Source organism: Silurus aristotelis (genome assembly GCF_946808225.1).
Source record: "Silurus aristotelis genome assembly, chromosome: 20".
In the NCBI taxonomy this organism is placed as follows: Eukaryota; Metazoa; Chordata; class Actinopteri; order Siluriformes; family Siluridae; genus Silurus; species Silurus aristotelis.
Genome location: NC_139593.1, coordinates 8,841,637 through 8,869,479, shown reverse-complemented (window position 1 = coordinate 8,869,479; position 27,843 = coordinate 8,841,637). Strand labels below are relative to the sequence as shown.

At 36.5% G+C, this 27,843-nt stretch overlaps 1 protein-coding gene and 1 long non-coding RNA gene across 4 annotated transcripts in view; both read left to right on the top strand.

Annotated features, from left to right (window-relative positions):
* Nucleotides 1-26,311, top strand: part of itga6b (integrin, alpha 6b) — a 33,497-nt gene extending 7,186 nt beyond the window's left edge. Inside the window, exons 2-26 of one of the 3 annotated variants that reach the window (XM_083522948.1) lie at nucleotides 10,230-10,357; nucleotides 12,350-12,429; nucleotides 12,529-12,790; nucleotides 13,605-13,736; nucleotides 15,788-16,001; nucleotides 16,087-16,280; nucleotides 17,128-17,222; nucleotides 17,443-17,570; nucleotides 18,141-18,230; nucleotides 18,320-18,381; nucleotides 18,480-18,649; nucleotides 18,961-19,101; nucleotides 19,214-19,329; nucleotides 19,713-19,869; nucleotides 20,104-20,187; nucleotides 20,270-20,349; nucleotides 22,077-22,151; nucleotides 22,393-22,495; nucleotides 22,628-22,801; nucleotides 23,261-23,365; nucleotides 23,461-23,571; nucleotides 24,017-24,115; nucleotides 24,221-24,346; nucleotides 25,228-25,340; nucleotides 25,919-26,311. In XM_083522948.1, coding sequence (XP_083379074.1) covers nucleotides 10,230-10,357; nucleotides 12,350-12,429; nucleotides 12,529-12,790; nucleotides 13,605-13,736; nucleotides 15,788-16,001; nucleotides 16,087-16,280; nucleotides 17,128-17,222; nucleotides 17,443-17,570; nucleotides 18,141-18,230; nucleotides 18,320-18,381; nucleotides 18,480-18,649; nucleotides 18,961-19,101; nucleotides 19,214-19,329; nucleotides 19,713-19,869; nucleotides 20,104-20,187; nucleotides 20,270-20,349; nucleotides 22,077-22,151; nucleotides 22,393-22,495; nucleotides 22,628-22,801; nucleotides 23,261-23,365; nucleotides 23,461-23,571; nucleotides 24,017-24,115; nucleotides 24,221-24,346; nucleotides 25,228-25,296 — 2,995 coding nt within the window. In that variant the 3' untranslated portion in view covers nucleotides 25,297-25,340; nucleotides 25,919-26,311. The remainder of the gene's footprint in view (nucleotides 1-10,229; nucleotides 10,358-12,349; nucleotides 12,430-12,528; nucleotides 12,791-13,604; nucleotides 13,737-15,787; nucleotides 16,002-16,086; nucleotides 16,281-17,127; nucleotides 17,223-17,442; nucleotides 17,571-18,140; nucleotides 18,231-18,319; nucleotides 18,382-18,479; nucleotides 18,650-18,960; nucleotides 19,102-19,213; nucleotides 19,330-19,712; nucleotides 19,870-20,103; nucleotides 20,188-20,269; nucleotides 20,350-22,076; nucleotides 22,152-22,392; nucleotides 22,496-22,627; nucleotides 22,802-23,260; nucleotides 23,366-23,460; nucleotides 23,572-24,016; nucleotides 24,116-24,220; nucleotides 24,347-25,227; nucleotides 25,341-25,918) is intronic. The other 2 variants (XM_083522949.1, XM_083522947.1) reach the window with 2 other exon arrangements.
* On the top strand, nucleotides 12,797-13,342 carry LOC310716121. The gene is made up of 2 exons (XR_014530492.1): nucleotides 12,797-13,186; nucleotides 13,218-13,342. It is a non-coding gene; the product is annotated as an uncharacterized lncRNA (long non-coding RNA).
* Nucleotides 26,312-27,843: the final 1,532 nt, after the last annotated feature.

The following is a 27,843-nucleotide window of genomic DNA, read 5'->3' as shown; positions in this document are numbered from 1 at the left end:
CAAGTTTCCATTTAAAAGATCAGAAACAAGTGCAGGAGAGATGTAGAAAAATGGAGTGTTGGCGCACATGACCCCGCAACAAAATAATCAAATTACAAATGAATCAAAACTAGATTTAGGTTAAGAAATACATGATGCAAACATATGAATACTTCAGTCGTATCATTTAATTTTAAAATAATAATAATGTGAAAAATGTTATCGCAGAGGTTTTGCCGATCACACCTTAACCTTTTTCACCTAAACATGAAATTGAAGAACATTGAGGTGGGATCAGGTTTGCCTTTTTGCACCTATCATTCCATCAGTGTCAATGGAAAGCTGACCCCTTGCATCAGCAGATGTTCAGTTTCACTAATCGTGTTCATCATTGTGAATTCCCTGATGCACAATATATCGGTCCTCCTATATCTGTCTCTTGTGGAAGCTTTTTAAAAAAAAGTGAAATAATATTAGCATACTAACAGTCTAGTATTGCATGAGTGTTTAAGCTGTGTTAAGCTTTGGAGAGGAATGAAGCATATCTTGAGTTGTAAGTCATCCTGAACCAGACAGTGAGATAAGATGTATCAAAGCTCACCACTGCAGGACACAGTATGGAGTTGCTATTAGTGTCTTCATTAGGACTTGTCATTGATAAACCATACTGTTTTGCTTCTGAAGTGGATGTTATTTATTTATCAGAACAGTTTTAAAATCTTAGGAATCATCCAGTCATGGCTATAGAAGGATGTGTAGAACATTTACTCCTATCTAAGTATGGCATTCTGAGTCTTATGCATTAATGCATTAATTGAACCTTACAGTTACAACATTATGACGTGTTTCTATAGTTGTTTTTATTTTTCATCATTCAAATTCATCTTATGCAACAGAAATACCGTAATTTCCAGACTATAAAGCGCACCCATATATAAGACGCACACACTGAATTTGACAAAGATTTTTATTTTAAACATAAATAAGCCGCACCTGTCTACATTGAAACTAATTAACTTTACACAGGCTTTAACGACAGTGTCTGTCACACGGGTGAAATATGTTGTGGCTCCTTTAAGAGCAGAGCGGTATTTTGGGAATAGGCTGACACCACATTTTTCCGGTATTACTGCATGTGTGCAAGGCAGAGGAATATGTCCTTATTATTTCCTGATGCTCATTTCTTAGTTTCTTTGACTAACCCGTAACTCTGTTGCCAAGATATAGAACCCTAACCCTTACCCTAACCCAAGAAATAAAAAAGCACGAGTTTTGGAAACCTGTCTGTGCTTATATGATTTCTGTTGCAACTGGAGTTAGCGAGCTCTAGTCATTGTTTACAGTCTTCCTCCTTCCTTTCACAACAATTTCTCTCGAGAGTCTTTTGGCATCGTCGTGCGTTTAAAAAAACCTTTTTTCTCCCGATGCCGTGCAGCTCAGAACACAGGTGAGGTGCGTTTTTTTCGTTTCCGTTTGGAAATTTCATTGGTCTAATGTTATGGGGTTCAGTTTTTTGGCTTGAAGTTTGTGAAAACGGGAAAAAAAACAGGAAATTTAATAAATAAGCCGCTTCGTTGTTTAAGCCGCGGGGTTTAAAATGTGGGAAAAAGTAGCGGCTTATAGTCCGAAAAATACGGTACATATGACAAAATGATTATATTGTGTTAATAGTAAAATTAGCTGATGCTAAAAAACACATAATTGCAGGGGTGCAATGATATTTTGTAGGATACATCACAATGCAAAAACAGTAAATGTGATCGGCATCCTATTAATCATTTATATAATGCTGCTTCATCAGAAGTTCAAAGCGGCAGAACTCTTCTCGTGTGCTCGTAACATGATCTGATTCTTGTAAAGAGCCTGTAAGCACTGCACTGAAGCCTGATAACTCTGGATTGCAGCGACCAACATGCAGTACAGATGCAATACATATGATTACACAGTCATGTTATAATGGCACCTTAGTAGCTTTTAAACAACACCAAAAAATTAAAAAGTGGCTATTTTAGCATACTTTGTAGCTCTGCATTTACCACAGACGGTAAGTTCTTTCATTGATTATTTGCCCCAAGGTGAGGTACCTTATTTATTTACCTTTTTTACTGTTTTAACAATATTAAACCTCTGTTAGTAACAAGTGTTGATTAATTTTATACATGTTGTTTTGAATTGTTAGTCATAATTAGTTTTTAAACAAATGTTGCTATAGTTATATAAGAATCAAACATAACATTGAATCATGTCCAGTGTGTATCATTATACATCAACTATGTAGTATAATTATTCATTCATTCATTCATTCATTTTCTCCCGCTTATCCGTAATTCGGGTCGCGGGGGCAGCAGTCTAAGCAGGCCCCCACCTTTGACTGCTGCCCAATCCTCACAGCACCGTCCCTTACGGTCCCTCCTGCAGGTGGTGAGCCCACAGGAAGGCGGCCCCATGTCACTCCTTGATATTTTCCTTGTAAGGGACCCCCGGAGCATAGAGGGTTAAGGGCCTTGCTCAAGGGCCCAAGAGGGGCAGCTTGGCGATACCGCGGCTTGAACCCCAGACCTTCCGATCGGCAACCCAGCGCCTTAACCGCTGGAGCCACCACTCCCCGTAGTATAATTAAATATATATAAATACATAGTGAATATCTACAAGTGAAAACTGTAGCCTAAAGTTCCTGTGTACATAGTGTGCCATGTCTGATAAGGTTGTTTGCATGCTCTTCCAGTCTTTAGTTGTACAGCCTCAACTTGGTTTAAAACTGTTTATCTAATGGTGGAGGTCAGCCAGGCGTAGCCGCAAATGCCTCTATTACATTACTGTTGAGCCGCTGTGTCTCACTCTGGATACCATGAACCTTCCCTACGCTAATGAGAGCATGATTCATTGTGTCATTAAAGAGAAGAAAATATCCAGGACTCGAATGATAATGAACTTGAATATATTGCGTAGCCTCTCGTCTCGGTCCCTCTGTGTTCTTTTCTTGCTCTGATTTTATTTGCTATTTATCTTTTTCCTGATGTCATGATGAGAAGAAAACTAAGTTGTTGCTCTACAACCCAGAAAAAAATCTTGTGATTCTTTATTCACAATAAAACAAGAAAATAGAACAGTAGTTGCTTGTGTTCAGTGAATTCCTCTGTAACTCTCTTCATAGAAGGGCAATTTGTTAATCCTTTTCTTTCAAAAATTCTGTTGATAAAAATACCAAAACACTTATATCATGACACAGTTGCTGGCACTAAGATGTTACAAAAAGTGATCACTGGTAGATCTTTGTATTTTTTTCTCTGGCAGTTTTTTCACACTTTGTGTCAGACCAGTTTTCAAAGAAAAAATTTAATCGTTGTAATCCTTAGATAAATTTTTTCAAACTTTCCAAATGAGTCATATTTGGTCTTTGGTACGCTGGAATACATTAGCATTGATTGGTGATTTTTTGCTTATTACCTCAGGCAACATGAACCAGTAGCAGTTTTTCTTTCTTTTCCATCTGTGCAACAAGTACTATTTTAGCTATCACTTATGTTATAACAGATATGAACAATCTTGTATATTTCTTAATGTTGAATAAGACAAGAAGACAGTAAAAAGCAAGTTAACCAAAAAAAGGAAAGGGCAAAGTTGTCTTTGATGTGGTTGAAAGCTAACTAGCTAGCTAGGTAGGTCGGTAGGTACGTAGATGTTTCGATTTGAAATAGATTCTTACTGAAAGCTTTACAATGAGAATGATTAAATACTTTAAGTAACATGTTTTTTCATGTTTAACTTGTGGTCAGACTGTTTCTAGAAAATGAACAAACAACTTAACGATTTAAGAATTTGTTGATGTTTACTGTATATGTGAAATTAACATAGATTGGCAATAGTGGTTGAGTTTTTACTTGGATCTTACTTGGCTGATTGCAGTGTTCTTTTTTCTTCACATTCTTTGAAATATTTGATGTTTTGTCTGCCACATCAACATTTAATAGGTGTTCAGACTGGAGCAAAAAAAACCCAAAAAACACTAGATTTGTGCATAAAATGAATGTGTGTAATGTTTAAGTTTTGCATTAGTGGCTGAGTTACAAATGTATCACCTCAAAATTCATTATGATATTAGAATATCTGCCTAATTTTAATCACCTCTAAGGAGTAGTAAACAACAATTCTGTATCAGTGTAACAGTACAACAATCCCCATCTCACTTGCACACTATTTCCAATTAAAAGATGGCCACCTGCCTCAAACCTCCCACATTCATCCTGACTGCAAATCTTCATGAAAATATGATTGTGTAAATTCCATGGAAAATGATGGCTGTGGGATTTTCTTGCAAAGGAATGGAGGGAGTAATGGATACGTATAACCTTTTACCCAGAATTCATTAGCAGGGTCATGCAAAGCCCTGAGGGAGAAATGTGAGAAAGAGGAAATTATTTCTCAGCTACTCGATCAGATATCGGTTTTGTGGTTGGCTTTGGGAAGATGCCTACTTGAGAAGTTGAAACTGAAGTCAGATCTGCAGAAGAAGAGATATTAGAGGACAACAGAATATTAGATGGTCGATAATGAATTTTTTTACACCCAATATTACAATATATACGACCACCCTGATATATTAGTATCAGAATAGTATTAGAAGAGTATAATGGGATAATATTGGATGTAGTAAACTGCTTTTGTACCAGTTTTTAACACTTGTATGGTTACATTCAGATTTGTATACAATGTCCTAATCTAAACAATATGGACAGAAGATTGTGGACACCTGACCATAAGATTTGTATGTACTTTTTGAACATCCCTTTCCACATTTAGTCCCATCTGCTGTTATAATAACCTCCACTCTTCTGTGAAGATTTTCCACTAGATTTTAGAGTGTGCTTGTGGAGATTTGTGCTCATTAAACCACAAAAGCATTAGCAAAGTCTGGGGTACTGTCAGTGTTCCAATTCATTCCAAAAGATGTTCAGTAGGGTTGAGGTCAGAGTTCTATAGCAGGTCACTCAAGATCTTCCACTCCAACCCATGTAAAGCAAATCTTTATGGAGCTTTGTGCTCAAGGGAGGAGCTTTGTGCGTTTCATGCAGGAACAAGTATGGGTTTCCTGGTTTAAGTTGCAAGAAAATGCTACCGCTTTCACAGACCTCCTATAAAATTGTGTGGTAACAGTTTGGAGAAGATCCACACATGGCTAAAAAAGTCAGTTGTTCCAATATTTTGTCTGTAAAGTGTATCATCAAGTAGTAGCAAATCACAAAACATTTATGATATGTTTTGTAGTAAACATATGATCACTAAAAACACTTTAATATTAGATGATTCTTCATAGTGGCTGAACATTTTGCCCTGATCACAACAGATTGTCCCAAAATAGTTGTACAATTGACTTGCTTGTATTGTATATGACATTTAGTGATATCAGACCTCATCTTGGCGTTAATTCGATTGAAAATTCACAAGAATGCCTCACTGGAATTCCGAACGTGCAAATTGGACAAGGGGCAAATGTATTTAGCAGCACAAAGAGAAGCTTGTCTCTTTGGAAAATTTGACCCATTTTTCATTATGCTTTGTGTAAGAGCATGGCTTGTTCTTGTTTCCAAGCTTTAGAAAAGCATTTAAAGCATATAAATGTAAAATAAAGCAATTTGGGGTCAAATTATTTTAGAGATGTTTGCTGCAGTGTGTCCAAGTGATTCACAATAATTTATAGCCTTATTTATAATCTGATTGATCTAATTCATCTACTAACAAAATATCAGGTGAGCTTTAGTACACATGAAATGCTAAAATTGGGTTTAAGCGGTTTGAACAGTTTGTTTTTGCTCTGTGCAAAAATGATTAGGACATATTTAATAGTCACATATACAAAATATACACATAAACATTCGAGGATGATCTGTGGGGTCCGAACTTCTTCTTTTGGGTGCTTCCATTAGGGGTCGCCGTCTCTATACTACTCTGTCCTCTACATCTGCCTCTTTTAAAACTCTTCAAATATCTGCATGTCTTTCCTCACCACATCCATAAACCTCCTCCTTTTGCCTTCCTCTTTTCCTCTTTCCTGGTGGCTCCATCTTTAGCATTCTTCTACTGACATACCCCATGTCCCTCCTCTGCACATGTCCAAACCATCTCAATCGGGCCTCTCTCACTTTGTCCCCAAAAAGTCCTACATGCACTGTCCCTCTAATAAACTCATTTCTAAACCTGTCTATCCTCGTCACTCCCAATAAAACCTCAACATCTTCAGCTCTGCTACCTCCAGCTTCGCCTCCTGTATTTTGCTCAATGCCACTGTCTAATCCATACAACATCGCAGGTCTCACCACAGTCCTATAAACTTTTTCTTTTACTCTCACAGATACCCTTCTATTAACAAATCACCCCTGACACTCTTCTCTACCCACTCCACCCTGCATGCACTCTTTTCTTCACTTCTCTAACACACTCTATGTTGCACTGTTGACCACAGGTACTTAAACTCATTGACCTTCTTCACTGCCCTCCCTCTCATTCACACACATGTACTCTGTCTTACTCCTACTGACTTTTATTCCTCTTCTCTCCAGCCCATACCTTCACCTCTCCAGGCTCTACTCAACCTGCTCCCTGCTCTCACCACAAATCACAATATCATTCACAAACATTATAGTCCATGGAGACTTCTGTCTGACCTCGTCCATCAACCTGTCCATGACCACTGCAAACAGGAAAGGGCTCAGAGCTGATTCTTGATGCAGTCCAAACTCCACCTTAAACCAGTCTGTTGTTCCTACTGCACACTTTACTGCTGTCACACTGTCCTCATACATGTCCTGCACCACCCTCACATACTTCTCGGACACACCTGATTCCTAATACAATACCACAACTTTTCTCACTATGTCATATGCTTTCTTAAAATTCACAAACAAGTGGGGTCCGAACACTGTCTGAAAATATTTCACCCAATGTCCATTAAAGAGACGAGAGATCAACATACTGTACCTACTGTACATATAACTCAAGGCTAGTCACGAATACCTGCTGAAACCTGATTAGATGACCTAATAATAGCCCTGTTTTTTAAAATTAACCCAAGCATTAATAAAAATTCAAGTACTGATTAGCACAGCAGTGTAGTACAGCAATTTTAAGCTGTACTATGCTGGGTGCGGCTTATATATGTCCGGAAATTACGGTAAGTTTATACACAATGTATATACAGATGATATACAGATATGAGGATAATCAACAATGTACAATGAATAGTGTGTATATATAATTCATTAGACACGTTGTAAGTCAGTGAGTGCAAGGTTCACTTTCATAACACTGTAATTTGCCTTATGTGACTGAGTGTCTAAATCAGTATAAACCAAAATATTCACAGCTTATTGGTTAATGTAAATTAACTATATGGCAAATATATGAAACCGGGAAAAACCCAGGAAAAATTCATAAATTAGCCGCTTCGTTGTTTAAGCCGCGGGGTTTAAAGCGTAGGAAAAAAGTACCGGCTTATAGTCCGAAAAATATGGTATATAAATGTACAACCTTGGATACAATTTACACATCCCATATTGTAAATGTATGTCACAGATTCTGTACACATATTGTGCCTTACACTATCTATCTATCTATCTATCTATCTATCTATCTATCTATCTATCTATCTATCTATCTATCTATCTATCTATCTATCTATCTATCTGTCTGTCTGTCTGTCTGTCTGTCTGTCTGTCTGTCTGTCTGTCTGTCTGATGAATACTGAATAATAATGCTGCACTAATTGTAATTCAGTAAAGTTTTAATAAAGCATGGGAATTCAGAAAAAAATAATTATATATATTATATATATATATATATATATATATATATATATATATATATATATATATATATATATATATATAATTTATTTTTTTATTTATTTATTTGCTTTATTGGGCTTGAAAAATAGTTGGCTGAATGTTCTTTGAACAATTAGGATGTTTTTGTTGGGTACACCCTCCATGTGCAACAGGATTTCTAACACACTGGAGCAAAAACAATAGGTCATTCAAGCAAATAAGCATTTCCAGTTTTTAATGGCAGACCTTGAATATCTTAAAATATAACTGCATTTCATTAGGCTCTAAATAGCCTTTTGTAAGACTAAATTGTCTTGCCGATAAAGTAATTGAGCTATAAGGTTGTTTGACTAATGTTCTCTAAATAATATGAAGAAAATCTACCTATACTATAGACATATTTTGAAATCAATTAAGTATAAATGTAATCAATATATTTTAATTTAGAATTGGAAATGTAGCCAAAAAAGGAAGATCAAATGAAAAATCATGAAGGTATCACCCTGTACCCAAAATACAATTAAAAACAAATATATTGAATCGAAATACATCCATGGCTTACTAAAGCAAGATGACATTTCATTTACCAAGCAAGAAAACTCTGGAAATGACACATTAGCAACTTTAACTATTATGAATGAGTGCACTTTTCTTTCTTTTCATTTTTGCCATTATGACATTTGACCTTACTGACCTTGGCCTCTCGCTTACACTGAATTAATTGTCATTGACCGATGACACATTTAATAGGTTTTGTAGGTTTGACAAATGATTTTAAGTATTACTCACAGAAGTGAAATATATTTGATTTGTTGTGTTTTGTAGCAAATCTGTCACAGATACGACATCATTGTTTGCCTTCTTTACCTATTTTTCTTTAGTTGTTCACTGTCGTGTCACTCGATAGCTGAGTTACATCTTTTTGCATTTTACTGAACTGTATCTGTTTCATGAGCTTTTGAAAATATAAAGCCTCAGAACAGACCTGTTTGATTGCCAAACGATTTGATATTGTCCCGAGGCCCTTTCCTGTTGCATTGTGGGTAGCGTAGTCTGCATTGCAGTCAGTGCCGCTTTTTGTTCGTGGCAACAAAGAGAACTTGTATAGCCGAGTCTGAAGTGTCTGGATGAATGTTATCAACACAGCAGCCCATCAGAAAAAAGAAGAAAAGGGCCTTTCAGTCAGATAAATGTGCTGAAAGTAGAGTTATGGCCTGTGCCCTGTGTGTCTCGGTCGTCCTCTCAGTGTTGCTGCTCTACTTTTTTAGACAAGAGCAGAAAGAACAGCTCTGTCGTTTTTTGTTCTTTTTTTGTCTGAGTGATTTGACTGATGTGTGGCAGACTGGAGTTACATAGTAAGGGCTTTTGGTGGTGTGAAGAAACACGTTTGTCTTGTTTTTTGTGTTCTAAAGCACACATTTTCCCTAAAAATTGTTGCGTATGAAACTGCGAAAGATGATGTTACTGCAAGTAGAAACGAAGCAGACCGTAGTCCAATACACTATTAATATCATACTGCTGTTTCTAATATGTAGCATTATAGTTGAAAATGATGTGTTATGTTAATACAATTATTAATGATTTTTGATGTGTAGTGTTTTTTTCAACTGTTGAAGTTCATACATAGTGCTTTCATAATATCAAAAATGTCTTTAAATGTTTATCGTCTGTAAGATTTTTTACTAAAATATATAGAAGCTTGTATTAGGTCCCCTGGTGGTCTAGTGGTTAAGATGCAGCGCTCCCACTGCTGCGACCCGGGTTCGATTCCCGGTCAGGGAACCATCCCCAGCCACTCTTAGTGCCGGTCCCAAGCCCGGATAAATTGGGGAGGGTTGCGTTAGGAAGGGCATCCAGCGTAAAACATGTGCCAAATCAAACGTGCGGAGGATCCGCTGTGGCGACCCCTAACGGGAGAAGCCGAAAAGAAAGTTTTTATATAGAAGCTTGTATTGTATTGCAGCCTGCCATGTAGTTTTATTTATTTTTTTGTCAGTTAATTTCCATTAATTTCTGTAAAGCTGCTTTGCAAAAAAAGTCCTTTCATAAAGGTGCTGTACAAATAAAATGTATTTAAAATGAAATGATTCTGCACAAATGTTTAACACAGCTCAGACAGGTGTCTTGTGTATTCTATAGTTTGCCTGTATCTTGTTTGATTATATAAATACAGATGCTACCCACTGTACAAACATTCACTTTACAAACTTTCGAAAGTCAAAAAAATTCAAAACGGAGGAGAGCCGATGCTAGCTAGTTGTCAACCGTAACGACAGTTACAGTCTGATTGAAAATAGATAAAAGTAGACTGTACATTAAAAAAAAAATACTATGTGCAGATGTACACAATGATTTTTTTTGTTGTATTTGTTAATAGCCAAGTGTGATCTGGATTTCGGCTTAAAATGTTTTCACATTTTTTTCACACAGGTTGCTGGTTGGTGCTCCCAGAGCAAAGAAACTGCCCAATCAGAAGTCACAGATAACGGGAGGCTTGTACAACTGTGATATCAGCTCTACCAACACTGCCTGCCCGCGAGTTATTTTCGATGATAATGGTACAGTACAATAACATTGTAAAAACAATATTTTAGCAAGTGATGACAGATTAACATTTATGTGTTAATAAGATGAATTTGGTGGCAGATAATTTTGCTTTTTTTTTTAATAATGGTAAAAATGACAAGAATTATTTGCTAATATTAAAGACATTTTAAAGCTGAGAACAAGTAAATAAAATTTCTACAAATGTGTAATAATGTAGAAATAATATATTTGTGTTATTATAACCTAATAGGATATACTAGATGATTTTGGCTGTATTGAAGATCTATTGAAAAATCATACAATCTTTTAATAACTATATTTTAAATTCCTCCTGTGCGATGAGGTGCTGTGGGCAGCAAGGGCCTGATGGTTTACTTGTCGTTTCCTTAGCAGTTTTGTTACGGGTTTGGTTGCTTAATTACTATATACACTACCAGTTTTTTTTTTTTTTTAAGAAATGTGGTCTACATAATTGTTTAATATCAATTGTAAGATAAATCTTGGCTTGTAATACCTTACAGTTTTACATCTACATGTATGGCATTTGTAAGGCACCCTTATCCAGAGTATTTATACATCTGTGTAGTTGTGGGCCTTGCTTAAGGGCCCAAGAGCAGCATCTTGGTTGTTCCTGCATTTGAACTTATTATCTTTTATCAACAAATATCATAACCACTGAGCTACTTCTCATTGTTTTTATAGTTTTTACAGTAAGAGCTTAACACAAGTACAGAGTCTTCTTCTTCTTCTTATGGCTGCTCCCACAAGTACAGAGTGACGTTAGGAAATTAGACATTTTGGAACTTTGGTGACTCTGAGATGTCGGCAAATATTTGGAACCAGTGCGAGCTCATTAAGAACCCTTTGTCATTAGTTATAATGAATCAGTGGAGTGGTGCCCAACAAGCGTTCTTCGCTGTAAAACATTTTATAAGATCAGTCAAAGTGTGAGTGCTGCACAAAGGGAATTTCGGCATCATTACCAGTTGGGACGTCATGATTGGGTCGCCAACTCCTAGTTTTAAAATTCCCTGTTTTCCTGTGCCACCCTGTATAAGTACACTTGCCTGAAATAAAGGTTTTATTCATTACAGCAAATCCAGAAATTGGTATTTTCTAAATTCTGAAGTTTACATACTGCATGTATTGTATTTGTGTAAACTGTGCATAGTTGAATATTGTGATTTGTGGGAAGAGTAGAGAGCAGGTTGATAAGAGTCTGGAGAGGTGGAGGTGTGTGCTGGAGAGAAGGGGAATGAAAGTCAGTAGGAGAAAGACAGAGTACATGTGTTTAAATGAGAGGGAGGGCAGTGGAGTGGTGCAGTTGCAATTAGAAGAGGTGGTGAAGGTGAAGGAGTTAAGATCCTGGGGTCAACAGTACAAAGTAATGAAGAGTGTGTTAGAGAAGTGAAGAAAAGAGTGCAGGCAGGGTGGAGTGGGTGGAGAAGAGTGGCAGGAGTGATTTGTGATAGAAGAGTATCTGCAAGAGTGAAAGGGAAAGTTTGTAGGACTGTGGTGAGACCTGCAATGTTGTATGGATTAGAGACAGTGGTATTGAGTAAAAGACAGAAGGTGGAGCTGGAGGTAGCAGAGCTGAAGATGTTGAGATTTTTAATGTGAGTGACGAGGATGGACAGGATTAGAAATGAGTTTATTAGAGGGACAGGACATGTTTTGGAGACAAGGTGAGGGAGGCGAAATTGAGAGGATCATGGGGTATATTGGTAGGAGAATGCTGATGATGGAGCCGCCAGGAAGGAGGAAATGAGGAAGACCAAAGAGGAGGTATATGGATGTGGTGAAGAAAGACATGCTGGTAGTTGGTTTGAAAGAGGCAGATATGGAGGACAGGGGGGTGTGGAGACGGATGATCTGCTGTGGCGAACCCTGATGGGAGAAGCCGAAAGAGGAACAAGAAGTGCATTGTTGTTTCATTTGATGTCTGTTTTGTGTGTGTGTGTGTGTGTGTGTGTGTGTGTGTGTGTGTGTGTGTGTGTGTGTAGAGAACCTGGACCAGGAAAGCAAAGATAACCAGTGGATGGGTGTCACAGTGCAGAGTCAAGGACCCGGGGGCAAGATTGTGGTCAGTGTTTGCTAGCTTTTGTATCTTTGTGTAAGAGGTGTATCCACTAGTTTCTGGTCTAGTTAGTAAACACCTGATGATTTTTATATGTTCTACCAGACTTGTGCTCATCGCTACCAGAAGAGACTTAATACCAACTTGCCACAGGAGTCCCGGGATATTACGGGTCGATGTTATGTGCTCAGTCAGGAGCTGAAAATCGATGAGAGCACTGGTGACGAGGGTGGGGACTGGAGTTTCTGTGAGGGCCGATCCAGGGGTCATGAGCGGTTCGGATCCTGTCAGCAAGGCCTCTCAGTCACCTTCACCAGAGACTACCATTACTTAGTGTTTGGAGCACCCGGAGCCTTCAACTGGAAAGGTGGGGAGAAGGGAGGAGAGAGGAAAGGAGCAAAGATCTGGAGGGGAATTGAAGAGAAAAGAATGGATGGGAGAGTAGTGAGAAAAATGAAGTAGGATAGATTGGAGTAAAGAGGAGAAAAGATTTTAGTTGATGATTTTAGTCAGGAGGAGAATGGAGCAGAACAAATTAGAGGGGAAGGTAGAGAACATGAGAAAGGAAGGGAGGTGAATAGAGGCGAGAGGAGAATGTATGTGGGGTAAAACAAGTTACAGAGGATAGAGGAGTGGGGAGGAGAGGGGTGTGATGAGAGATGATTGGAAAAAAGAGAAGATGTAGGAGAAAAGATGAGCGGCAGGGGGTGACAAAGGGGACTAGGATGGGAGAAGAGACAGGTGAGGATTAGGAGAAGAAAAAGTAAGACAGAGTCAACAATAGAAGAAATGAGAGAGAAAAAAAAGAGAAGTAACTGAAGAAAATGGAGCATAGAAAATAGAGTGATAAGTGAATGAGGAAGGCAAAGAGGAGAACAGGGGAAAGTGGGAAGATAAAATGACAAGAAAGCTGAGAGAACAGAAGGGAGTTAAAGAGGGGTTTGAAATGCAAGTGAATTTGCTCTAATTGTATCAGTCCCATTTTAGTGTACAGTATCACATGAAATTACTAAAACACACTTTTTTGTTTAGTTCTCATCGCACTTCATATAACATATTTTGTTTCTTTCACTCTTTACTTTCTTCACTTTACCCTCCAACTACTCATATCTTCACTATCCTCCACTCTCATCTGTTCATCCATTGATTCCAATGATCCTTTACTTTGGCCGCAACCTCAGGTGTTGTACGCTTGGAGCAGAAGAATAACACACTGATCGAGATGGGTATATATGATGACGGACCATACGAGATCAAATATACGACTCCTGAAGCGCTCGACGAAGTAGCCGTCCCTGCTAACAGCTACTTAGGTGTGTCTGGTGTTCATTACATCACATCACATCACATCACATCGCATTTCCTTGAAGCGCTCATTTAATCTGAAAATAAACCATATATTCTGTTTTCATTGAGAGAACCAGGTTGATCCTTATATACTGTAATGAATTTCTTCCTGCGCCAGGTGTCTGTTACTGTGTGTGTACATGTGTGTGTGAGTTTTAGGTGTACTGTTCATGACCAGTGTGTCCTACAGCGACTCTGATCAGTTTGTATATAACTCTCATCCTCCTCGAGACGACGCTACAATGGAAAGCCACTTGACCACCAATAGCTATATAGGTTTGTGGGATGTCTGGGATGATCCTCATTCATTCTGTCATATCCCACAAAGAAATATACATTATAATTCATGTAGATCATCATTACAAATTTTCCCATTTGTGGCATCCTGTCTGAGCCAAAGCATGTGGTGTTGTGACAAAGTGGAGTAACTAGTGGATGCTTGAAAAAGTGCATGTTATGATCTCACTAGGGATGTTACGGTGTGTTATTTTCACCATATTAAGACTTAAGAATATGTTGTTTTTAATAAACTATTTTCAAAATAAAACAATTTCTTTATACTTAAGTACAAATGTACAGAGATAATAAACTACATCATACATGGCACCGTAACAACCCTAGTCCTTACATATGCAAAAAAAAAATAAACACTCATACCAATTGTGTGGTCATTTGACTAATATGAGTCCATTATGTAAATGTAATGAGCCATCATATATCATTAGATACGTGTTCTGATCTATGTATTTATGAATGCTAATGTTTATATTCATGACTTAAGGCCACTTAATTGTAGGACAACCATAATTCCTAAAAATTGCATTTTAACGATTGAAAAGATTGAAGTTGTCGTGTAAAGTATGCGAAACAGATGCAAATGCAGACATATTTAATAAATGCCAAGGCAGACAAATACAATGGTAATCCAAAGAAGTAATCAGAAAAATGAATCCAAAGAATTTACAAACAGACTAGATTTAGAGAAAAACGAGATCAACATCAGGGACAGAAACAGTTTGTCAATGAAAGTTTTAGAGTTTCACAGCTTGGCATTTGTTAAAGAACAAGAGTGAGCAAGCAAATTACTTCATGTGGATTTCCTACAGGAAAGTCCTTTAAATAGTCTGTGAGTGTGTATGTGTGTGTGGGAGTTGGAGTTGGAGTCAGGGTGGCCTTGTTTGACGGCTGTGGTGTCTGGTGGAAATTTAAGTTCAAGTCTGTAAGGGACCTAAAAAAAGAGACAGAGTGAGCATTTATTATGTGTAAACCTTTATGTGATGAGGTCAAATCCTGACTATGTAAAGCTGCCACTCATGGGCCCCTGAGCAAGGCCCTTAAACTTGTAACTGCTCAGTTGTGTAAATGAGATAAATGTATGTCACTCTGGAAAAGGCCGTCTACCAAATGCTATCAATCTGAATGCAAGGCAAATTAAAAAAATATATAATTATAATAATAATAATAATAATTATTATTATTATTATTATTAAATATATACATTCGTAAATTAGCAAGCAGTAAACACTAATTTAATTTTTTATAATTTTTTGCACTGGTAAGATTGACAGGATTTGATACAAAAGACACTGTATTTTCTACATTTTCATGTTTTGTTCGAAAAACTGATGCATAATTAAAAAAAATAATTGATCAATAGAATATGCTATTTCAACTAATTTTGTACGTGTTGCAGAAGATATCTAGCCAAATAGCGTAAAAAAAAAAAAAAAAAGTCTGACATTCATTAATAATTAATAAAATAATTAATATAAAGTTTTCAGAGTGTCTTTGTCCTTTTTGAATTAGGAAATTTGATCAGTAAAAAAATTTGTTGACATCCCTAAAAGCTAACAATTGGGATTAAATGAATTTAGGTAACTAATGAAAATAGCAAAAATAATATTTTTAATAAAATGTTTAATTAAGAGGTAATTTTGACTTAAAGAGATGTGCTTAAAATTGAAAATGGGGGATTTTTTGAATTTGTGGTTAAACATTCTGACATGTCGCTCCTCAGGTTTTTCTCTCGACACTGGTAAAATGCTGACTAAGAAAGGTCAACTGACTGTGGTTGCCGGAGCCCCGAGAGCCAATCACAGTGGAGCAGTGGTTCTGTTGAAGAAGGAATCAGATTCAGGTTCGAAAATGATCACTGAGTATATCATTGAAGGAGAAGGCCTAGCCTCGTCGTTTGGCTATGAAGTTGCAGTGGTGGATTTAAACGGAGATGGGTAAGATTAGCAAATCAGCAACTTTGACAAAATTTCTCTAATATTTGTGTGTGCTTAACTGCTGTTTCCTGTCACTCCTCTACAGATGGCAGGATCTTGTAGTTGGAGCTCCTCAGTTCTTTGTGAAAGATGGTGACATCGGTGGCGCTGTTTACGTCTACATCAATCGGAATGGTGACTGGGACAAGGCCACTAAAACTAGAATAGACGGAGCCAAAAACTCCATGTTTGGGCTGGCAATTGAAAATCTTGGAGACCTGAACCTGGATGGATTTAATGGTTTGTGATATTGAAATGTTGTTGCCATAATATGTTTCACTGTATCATTTAATTTTTTCTACCTTTAACACTGAAAACCTGCTTTTTCATTGTTCACTATTTTAGTTAGATGGTTTATAGTTTTGATTCTCATAGTCCATTGCTGCTTGGTTATTGCTGTCACATTAAATTGGGTTAAAATATCAGGACAAAACCTACAGTTACAAAACAAATGACAAAGGAATATATACTGAAGGAACCAGTACTTGTATTTTCTGATCACTTTTTGTGAATTTACTTATTTCCTTTATACCTTTGTCAAATTCTTATAAAGTATATTATAATTTCATCATGTTTTAGTCTGTACATTTTTGGATGTTCTTAATTTTACACTTCTACACTTTAAAAAAAGCTTTCATAAGTTTTAATCAGCAGTTTTAATAAGTTTTAATCAGCACCTATTATAGTAATTTGTCCTTTCCAGTCAAAATAAAAATGGTGGTTTGATCATTCCTCAAGTTGGTAGAAAATAAATAGTAACATTCCCTGAGTACCTCTAGGTTCCAGTTTAGGCTCTTTTTGGTTTTTGAAAGTGCATGTGCTTTAACAGTTTTAGGTGTTTTTGCCAATTGTCACACTAAGTACCTGAAAAGGGCTACGTTTGTGCCAGAAAGATGTTCAAAAGAAAAAGTATAAGGTGATAATGCTTATAATATATATTAGAGACAATTGGAAACATAAAAATAAACCTATGCAGTAATCGTGACATATACCTACATGTATTTATATATTGTTTTGAGATAGTGGTAATGATCATGCTGAAAATTATGGTGAGCAAGCTAACATGGGTTATTTGTGTTTTGCATAGATGTAGCTATTGGGGCTCCGTATGATGATGAAGGCGCTGGAAATGTCTACATCTATCATGGCGCAAGCGATGGCCTCAAAAAAGAGCCTTCTCAGGTTTAATATCACTTTCACATTTATCTAACAGATTTTCTTACTGGAAACTAACAGCTCCATCTGACATTTTGTAAATGACTGACATTATTTGACTATTTATATACAATCAAATAATCAATTAATACAAGTGAAGAAACTATTGTTAAGTATTTTGCTAGTGCATATATTTTTTCCACTCACTTATTCTCGTAATATTGCTATTCTATTCACTCTCCATCAGGTTCTGAAAGGATTAGACCTGAACATTAAGATGTTTGGTTACTCTTTAGCTGGTAACATGGATTTAGACAACAATGAATATCCAGACTTGGCCATTGGATCGCTCTCTGACACTGTGGTCGTGTACAGGTGAGAACTCAGGCTTTTTAATCAATTTAATGAATATTTCCTATTGTAAATATACAAAAAGTATTTGTACACCTAACCTTTTCAGGCATATTTTGTTCCTGCCCAAACTGTTACCACAAATTTTGAGGTAAATAGTTGTATAGGATGTCTTTGGATGTGGCAGTCGTAAAGTAAATGTATATATATTTAGGAGGTTGACCCCCCACCAGTTGTTTCATGAGAATATTTTCCAAACTAACCTTGTTAGTGGTGTACAAAAGGTTGGCTTTTTTAAATGTTGCTCAATTTCTGACCAATGATTGTTGCTGAGACCAATAAAAGCTAAATGTTTGACATGTTTGGCTTGGCCTGTTCTTTTCTATGCCTAGGAGGCCTATATTCGTTTTCTTCAGTCCTTATATTTACAGTTAACTCCAGCCTGGTTTTATTTGCCTTACTCAATGACACAATGAAATTTGCAGTATATTCACTAAGATCAAACTTCTACAACTTATACTTTTTGTTTTGTATCTGATTTTTTTTAAAAATATCTACTGCTCCTCCTGACCATTTATTCCTGACACTTTACAGAGCTAGGCCAGTTGTCAACATAGAAAAGACAGTCACCACCACTCCCAAAGAGATAGACCTCACCAAGAAAAACTGTGGAGACAGCATCTGGTAGGGGAGCTTTATCAAACCTCCCATCTGTCAGTTTTTTTTTTAAATGTATTTGCGCTAATGGTTTTTAAATAAACACATATTTTCAGTCTTCAGGTGGAAATCTGTTTCAAATTCACCTCCAACGCCAAGAAGAACAGCCCTAACATCAGTAAATACCTATGTGTTCTTCCTACCATGCTGAGCCTGCCTTACAATATAGACATTTTTATTTTACCTGATACATTTTTTCTTTTAACTCGCACTCAGAAATTAAGTACTTCATTCAGGTGGATGCTAAGAGGAAAAAGCTGGGACTTCCCTCTCGTGCTATTTTCTCCCCGCCCAGCTCCACTGATACTGACTTTGAGAGCACAGGAGAAATTATACTTGGAAAGGAGAATGAGAAAAAGTGCATCACTAAAAGCCTCAAACTTCAGGTATAACAAACACACAAACAAGGTGTTAGATGAACATAAGCAGCAGAACTATTTTCCCTGCTTGTTTAGAGATATTCTGGGGTTAAATCCTGGATATTTTTTAATTTTTAATGACCAGATTACATGGGTTAAATACATATTTACATAATAAATTTAGTAACAACAAAAGGAACCATTTTCCCAGGTAGGGATCAAAACAGCACCTCCATAGTTTGCTTAGTCTGTTTAAATGTTATTACAACCTTTGAGGAAAATCATGTTTTTTTGTCCATTTTATAAGAATTATTTTGCTGTCATTTTGTGTTGTGAAGGATAACTTAAAGGATATGCTGAGAGCCATACCCATAGAGGTGAACGTGGAGATCGTGAAGCCGTCTGGACGGAAGAAGAGACAGGCCTCCATGGCACAGCTGAGTCCGGTCCTTGCTGCGAGTCAACCATCTCTTACTGAGGTAATCAAACTATATAGTACAGCATGAATGAAAAAGACGATACCAAAAAATTTGTATTTTATTTAAAAAAATGGTTTACATTTTTTTAATTTACTTTCTTTTTTGTTCTCAGGTCAATTTTGTGAAGGAGGGCTGTGGTGATGACCTGAGGTGCCAGAGTAACTTGAAGCTGGAGTTCAATTTCTTCTCTCGAGAACGCAGCCAAGACATCTTCGAACCACTGCCCCTGTGAGTTCTCTTTATAAGTGAACAAATTGTTCTCTCACACATTTTATTATTATTTTATATTCAATAAATATATTGTTTGTTACATTGCTGAAGTATGATAGTTGAAATATATATATTTTTCCATTATATCCTTTTGCTTGTCTGTTTGCTTCTTATAAAACTCTTATGAATAATTTATAAATATTGATTTATATTAAAATAACAAATACTAGACATTAGAACTTTATTTTTAGTAGACATTCTTAATACTAGATATTTCAGATAAAATTTCTGGTTTCGATTAACTTTATTACATTATATTTGCTCCCTGATCTACTATTATTACCTACTAAGCATGATTTAACTACAGTGTAACCATATTATATCTACTATCATCATTTCAGTGAAAACGGCGTGCCAGTTATTTCACTCAGCCACCAGCAAGAGATTGCTCTGGGGGTCACGGTGACCAATAAGAACGGAGATGACGCATATGAATCAGTTCTAACTGCATCATTCTCCAACTCCCTCTCTTACTCAGCAATTCGCACCAAGACTTCTGTGAGTCTGTCTACTTAAATGCGTACCCACATGATCTGTCTTTTATTTTCCCTCTTTTATATTTAATCAAACTTGTGTGTGTGTGTGTGTGTGTGTGTGTTTGTTTGTGTGTGTGTTTGTTTGTGTGTGTGTGTGTGTGTGTGTGTGTGTGTGTGTGTATGTGTGTGTGTGTGTGTGTGTTTGTTTGTGTGTGTGTGTGTGTGTGTGTGTGTGTGTGTGTGTGTGTGTGTGCAGGGCAAGCAGATTTTCTGTGCGGTCAATCAGAATGGGTCAAAAGCTGAATGTGAAATAGGAAATCCTTTTAAAAAAGACTCAGAAGTAAGTAACAAGAAATAACGCAGATATTTAGCCGGTGGAATTGATCTGGTTTGACGCCTGTGTTCTATGTTTTGTATTATAGTTTGTATTTTACATTATTCTGAGCACTGGTGGGATTGCGCTGGACACGAGTGAAGTAGATGTTACACTCGAACTTAAAACGTAAGTAAAAAGAATCAGCTTGTCACAGTATATGCTAATATATATATATACAGTGGAACCCGGTTATCTCGCCCTCGGTTACCTCGACAACCCTATTAAGTCGATGTTTTTGAAGTGGAACCGCCAAATTCTCGCTTTTTCTAAGTATTTTTTATCGGTTATGTCAACTTTTTTATGTCGCCGAACCCTGATATCTCAAACACAAGGGGGGAAAAATTTGCCATTTAACGTCGGTTATCTCGGTGCAGCCGCAGAAGAACTCGCGGAAGTGGCGAAAAAATCAACCCTTACAGATGCTACAGGTGTTGTATTGTGTACCGGTGCATCTCTGCTGTTAGTTAGTGCTAGTGTTCGTAGTGCTAGTAGGGGCGCGGCGCGGCTTTGGGAAGGAAAGAGCAGCCGTTGAGAGAGTGCTGGTGGGAAGACACGTACCGGGAAACGCATGAGCAATAACAACGACCGCCGTGAACCAACATATACCAACAATAACGGACAGTGAGAGAGTGGAAGTTTAAATAGGAGCTGGTGATGATGATAAACGAGCAATTAAAGCCGGGAGCTTCAGAGAAAGCGGCAGAGAAAACACCTGCCACGCTGAAGGGGGCTGAAGGGGGCGTGGCAGGTGGATTCATGACAGATAAACATGTACTGTATGTATTTTTATAGCATGCCTTCATCAAACAAATCGCGGCAACGCTGTTGTGTAAAAAAAACCTTAAAAAACACGTGCATGCACATTCTCATTTATTAACGCACATCATGTACATAAAGAAATTTCAAGCACGTTAATATACTGCCGCCATTTTGATTTCCGTTTATCTCGATCATCGGTTATCTCGATGCTTTTTGGCGACCCCCTAGGACATCGACATAACCGGGTTCCACTGTATATATATATATATATATATATATATATATATATATATATATATATATATATATATATATATATATATATATAGACTTTCAGTTCGGTACATGAATGCAATTCTTTTTACATGTGGAACATAATCTAAATTCTCTCGGGAAGTGGCAGACGTAATTTTTTGTATAGTCTCCGCCACGCACTTTGAGCGCATTTTTTATTATTATTATTAAACTTGAAAACATGCACAACAATGCAAGGGGTATAAAAAAGGAAACTAGAGTTAGCGCAGTGTCACGATAAAAACGGTAATGAAACCTTCCTTCCTGGTTAGCAGCTAGCGGCTAACACTAACGTTAGCGTTTTATGTCCAGCTTAAGGATTTCTCTTAAAATTTGAAAATCCTGAAAATCACACATATTGAGGGAGTGAATGATGGAAGAAATTGTAGGCTAAAAAAAGGAGAACATTTAATTAGCTTATAACTTTAGAAAATTAAACATTAAACACAATTTATTTTAGCCGATAACAGTTTTGGCATGTACTACACAAAACAACAGAAAATGTGTATAGGCAAAACCTAAGCTTGTAAATGAGACAGATGTGATGCAAAATCTCACTTTACACCTTACAGGACAAAAGTTATTTACTTAGAAATAAAAAATGTGTTCAGCAACAGACAACTCTTCTGACCGAAGATATAAACTACTGTATACGAATACTGTATACGGACAAAGGTTTATGGACACCTGATTAAAAGATTTATACATGCTTTTTGATCAACCAATTTCACATTTAGTTTCCTATAACGCTTATTGAGTGTAATATTGTGTGTTTGTGTGTGTGTTTCTCTGCTTTGTAGGACAAGTGACCAGGCAGCACAGACAGTGACAAAGAAAGCTAATGTTGTAATGGAGATGCTACTGACGCTCTCAGGGTAAGATACCGAAAGACCACAAGTTTTATATTCATAATTATGCAATGAGGGAAACACTAACATAAACAACACACCTACATAATCAATTGAATAATAGTTGTATATACTAATTATATGAAATATATATTATAATATTATAATATAATTAAATTATTAATTAATTAATTAATTAATTAATTAATCAATATGAATTAATTAATATTATTAATAATAATCATAAAACATTTTTTTTTTTTACCAGGGTGGCAAAGCCATCTCAGCTGGAATTCAGTGGGAAAGTTAAAGGAGAGAGCGCTATGAAGACAGAATCCGACATTGGCAGCCAGATTGACTACGAATTCCGGGTAAATACGTGATCCTACGATACAGCGCATTATAGGCATACAGCTTTAATCATTATGCTTTAATGTAAGTCTGTTCTCTCCTCTAGTCTTTTTCTTTCAGTTGGGTAACTCTGTTTATTGTGAATCCCAAAGGTAATTAACTTGGGAAAGCCTCTGAAGTCCTTCGGTACAGCGTTTTTGAACATTGAGTGGCCAAAGAACACAGCTTCCAAAAAGTGGCTCTTGTATCTAATGAAGATCACTACTACGGGTACGGACACTATCAACTGCAGACCAGATGAGGTCAACACACTGAATTTTAATCAGGTACGCCACTATTCTGTGTCCTTAGTTTTTACCACTGCGATACAGCATTTATACATATACCATATACACTACATGGACAAAAGTTTGTGTTCAGAAACTGATGCAGGTACTGATGTAGGTGAGGTGAGGAGGCCTGGGGTGCAATCAGCATTCCAATTCATCCCATATGTGTGCAATAGGGTTGAGCTTAGCAGGCCATTTAAGATCTTCCACTGCAACATGGAGCTGGTTTTGCGCACAGGGGCATTGTCATGCTGGTTTCGGTCTCCTAGTTGAAGTAAAAAGATAAATTTTTTATGCCACTGTATACAAAGACATCCTATGCTGTTTAATTGTGTGCCTCTAACTTTGTGGTAACAGTTTGACGAAGAACCACATATGACTGGAAAAGTCGGATGTCCCAATACTTTTGTCCATATCATTGAAATGAAATATCCGTATGCTTTATTTTTATTCCAGGAGCCATCCAGGACTAAGCGTGAAGCTAAAGACGAAGGTGGAAGCAAAGAAAAAGAAGGTGTTTTATCCTCCCTGTTTTCTGACAAGAGGAAATCAAAAATTTTGGTAAAACCCTGTTTACTGTTCATTAATATATTTCTCCCTGATATTCTTTTTTATTTGTTTTGCATGTAAATAGTTGTTTGTTGTATCGTTTACAGACCTGCGAAGACGGCGCATCGTGCGTTACGCTAAAGTGTCCTCTTCAAGGATTGGACAGCAACGCAGTGATTGCACTGAAAGCTCGAATGTGGAATAGCACCTTTATAGAGGTGGGTTTGAACAATTAGGTTTTGTGCAATACAAAAAAGTTTTTTTTATGGTAAAAGTTCAGTGTTTAATATTTTCAGCAGTTAAAGGACATACGTTTTTGAAATATTATTGTTCATACCAAAGTCATTAAGATGTTAAAATTTGTTAATATGTAGTCCTTCCTGCTATTCAGGCCAGCAAAATAGTCCAGATTGGACTGGTGTCACTTTAAAGTACAGTGTTTTACACTTATAGCTCATATCGTGTGAACTTTGAATCCATGAAAATGTTTCCTGATTTCTTTGCTTATGTAAAACAAAAAAAGCCTTAAGAACCAGCTTTGGGTGGTCAAGCCCTATGTTCAGGATTACTTTTTATATATGTTTATTGGTCTCCTTTTAAAAAAAATCATATTAAGTCAATGTCCTAAATTCTGTACTGCAACATTGCTCTTGTTTTATACAGGACTTCAGTGACATGAATTATGTCGATATAATAGTGAAAGCATCACTCAATCTGGATTCTGCTCCCAAAAATTTGTTGCTAAAAAATAAAGATACACAGGTGAGCTGGGACAAAGTTATATCATTAATATAATGAGTGATAACGTATTTGTAAATATTGACAATGTTTTATTATCGGTTATCGGTGTGTGTTTGTGCGTATTAGGTACGAGTGACTGTATTCCCAGTACGTAAGGTAGCACAATACGGAGGTTTACCCTGGTGGATCATCCTGGTGGCTATATTACTGGGCCTGCTCCTGCTGGGTTTATTGGTTTTCCTGCTCTGGAAGGTAAAACAAGGTTTAGCTGTATTCTAACAGATTTATCTTTCCATCAGCGTTCATTCATCAATTGCCTATGCCTGTATTTGTGTGTGCATGTGTGTGTTAAGACAAGAAGAAAAGTGGCAGATGAACTACACCAAGATATAAACACTGTTCAACATAAATGCATGGTTGCGTCTCAAATAAACATTTAAAGACAAGAATGGGAATCATCAAAGTGAAACACATTATAGCTTCATCACTGCAGTCTAAAGTGTGGTGGGTTTGGATTAGCTAGCTAATATGGGTTCAAAAATAATAAGTCATTGAAAACTGACTGCTAAGAAAACAAACAAAGCATTGTATTATTAGACTGTTAGACTTATTTGAAACTAAAGTAGTAGGAATCGTACAAACGTTTTTATTTATTTATCAAAAGTAAAAACTGAATTCTTACATCCTTGTAATATATGAGCCTTTTCTCTGCATGATCAGAGGACAATCTTTGGACAAGACATATATGGATCGCTCCAGAGCATAACCCAGTGGTCAATATTAGCCCAGTATCGATATACAACTACATTCTTATAGTTATAACAAGCTTAAAAACGAATATTGTTACCATATTAGTAAATGTGTCACAGACCATATGATCAATAAATAAACATATTTACAAGTTACCTTTAAAAAAAAAAAAAAAAAAAAATGCTTCTTTAATAGGACACATATGTGGCACCAACACACCATCTAACATTAGTACAAGCCCCACCCACAAGTCCTATTATTTCTGTTGGTATCCAAAACAAGTACCAAAAATGTGCTTTGTACAGGAATGATCTGCACTGATTTGGTACTTTATGCAGTGGGAGAAGTAAAAGGCCCTAACCAAATAACTTTACTTCTTTTAGTGTGGCTTCTTCGGAAAAAGCGAGCCCAAAAATGAACCTGAGAAAGAGAGGCTGACTTCAGATGCATAGCGAGAGGGAGTGACAAAGAAAGTACGAGCAGCTCTTTTTTTTTGGTAAAGGACCTTTAAAGATCCATTCAAGCTCAGCGATAGCATGGAGTCCGTGCAGGCTGCGCTAACTCACGCTAGCCTGAATCATCCTGCTCCCTTGCATTGCTTAAATCTGGAAAAATGGTGGCAATTATTATTATGATTGTTTTATTATATTATTATATTTTCGCTTCCGGTGCATAGTATTAACTTAGAATGCTGTGTGAAATGCAAACTTTTCATGTATGGTGTTGGTGCAGGGGATAAAGGGGTTACATACATGGACACAATATTTTCCCATATAATGCTTTACATAAATATATGTATACTGCATAACTGTGTTTATTAAATTGCAACTTTTTTTGCTCAGCTTGATTGCAGATGCTTAGAGCTTGCAGGCTCAAATCTTTCCTGCTTTTTTTGAGCATGTAAAATTTTTCTGGGTCATCTGGTGCCAGATTCCTGTCTATTCCCTCTTTTGATGAAGACTTTCTTTCTTTTCATGTCTGCTACGCTATCAGTTTGTATAAATCTAAAACAACGTATCAGTCCGCGGTTTGGCTCATGCAAATGCTAATCTTCAACTTTGTCATTCCCTTCAGTGTGGATTTTTCAAACGTTCCAAATACAGCGACAGCGTGCCAAGTTACAACGCTGTGAGGATTAAGAAGGAAGAGCACAGGACAGAGAAGCCGACCTCTGTGAAAAAGAAACAGTGGATGACTTCTTGGAACGAGAACGAGAGCTACTCCTAGCCTGATGCTAAATCAGCTGCTAATGCACATTAATATCCTGCTTTTAAAACAAACACACAAACAAAACACAAACCAAAGACACTTTCTCTAAGATGTCAAGACATCTTTGCACACCCCAAACTTCTGATTGTAAATATGACAATGACAAAATGAAATGTAAAAACCCGTTTTATGTTCAGAGACTACTTAAAAAAAAAAAAGGAAAAAAAAAAAGATACATTTTAAATGAGATGAAAACAATTTGAGAGATGGATATTTTTGGGCTTCACTATGCTTCAATGATCCTCACTGTTTATATATATATATATATATATATATATATATATATATATATATATATATATATATATATATATAGTCATGTGTCAGTGGTCCTTTTCTTTCTTTTTCTTTTATTTTTCTCATATTTCCCTTTTTCCCCCTTCTTTTTCCTTCTCCCCACCCCAGAACCAGACTATTGTTCCCCAGCTTTTACATATAGGCATGAGCCAATAGTCTGTTATAGGATATATTACACAATATTCACATGGAAAAAACACAAAACAACACAAGGAAATTTCACAGACATCAGTTGTGGGTTACATTCAAACAGGATAATCATATACAACTCCTTGTTCCTCTGGGGGTTAAATATATGATGACATTCCTCAACATGCACAGAATCCACAGATGCGGTTAGCAATTAATGCTACATGCAATTGCAGTGTTATTTTAATCATGTTATGGCTTTTTTTTTATTTGTGTGTGTCATTTACCAACACATCTGAGGGAAATGTTGATATGTTTGATAAAATTATCTAATTTACACTGTCATTCTGCCTTTACATTGTGCTGTATAGAGGAGGTGTGGGCTACATGCTAGCTTGGTAAACTTTAGCCTCATTTTCAGAAAGTGCCTGCAGTCTGTCACTGGTGGTTGTTCATAATGGAAACAAACTTTCAGGATGAACAACTGCAAATTTACAACACAACCACTGTATATTAGTTTTCTATTAAAAATCCATTATTTTTAATAGGCACATGTCTAGTTGTGTATATATATTAATTGTGTTCAGAGAATTGGGGATTATTCTTTAGTTCTTAAAAGAAAGCCAAATGTTTTTCTGCTTTTCTGGCTAGATGTGTAGCTCCTACATCCTTCAGGATTTCTATTTTACACAAATGTTTTCCGTCGTACTCAGATTTAGATGAATGTAAATATTTGTTTTCCCCCCTTTTAACCGTTATTTACTTCTTAATTCTTGTTTTTTTTTTATATATATATGTTTTTTTTTATTGTTATTATTATTATGGCTTGTGAAGATTGGTACTGATTTCAGTTTCACATTGGCGTACTGATGGATATCCGTTTACTTCACTCGCACAAATCATCATTTCATGTCATTTGACTACACAAGGGCTGAAATACATTCATGCAATCTGCCACCATTTCATATAAAAAGTATTATGCATGTCCATAGGTTGACTTGATGGTAATGGAAAAGTCAGACATTGTTTCCGGTTACAAAATATGTACCAACAGGTTTATATTGTTCAAATATTCTCGGTTTTGAAAAGCACAATTCACATGTAAAAAAAAAAAAAGCTTGATTCTGGTGCAAACATACTGTCCAATAAAACTAAATAAAGAGTTTTTTTTTTAAACATCTTTTTTTAATCAATTCTTTAAAAAAAAAAAAATCTGTTCTGCATTTGTTTAGTGCCCTTTAAAGTTCTAACCAGGAAGGTTTTCTTAGGTTATCTTGCATATTTCTTACAACAGAACTCACAGA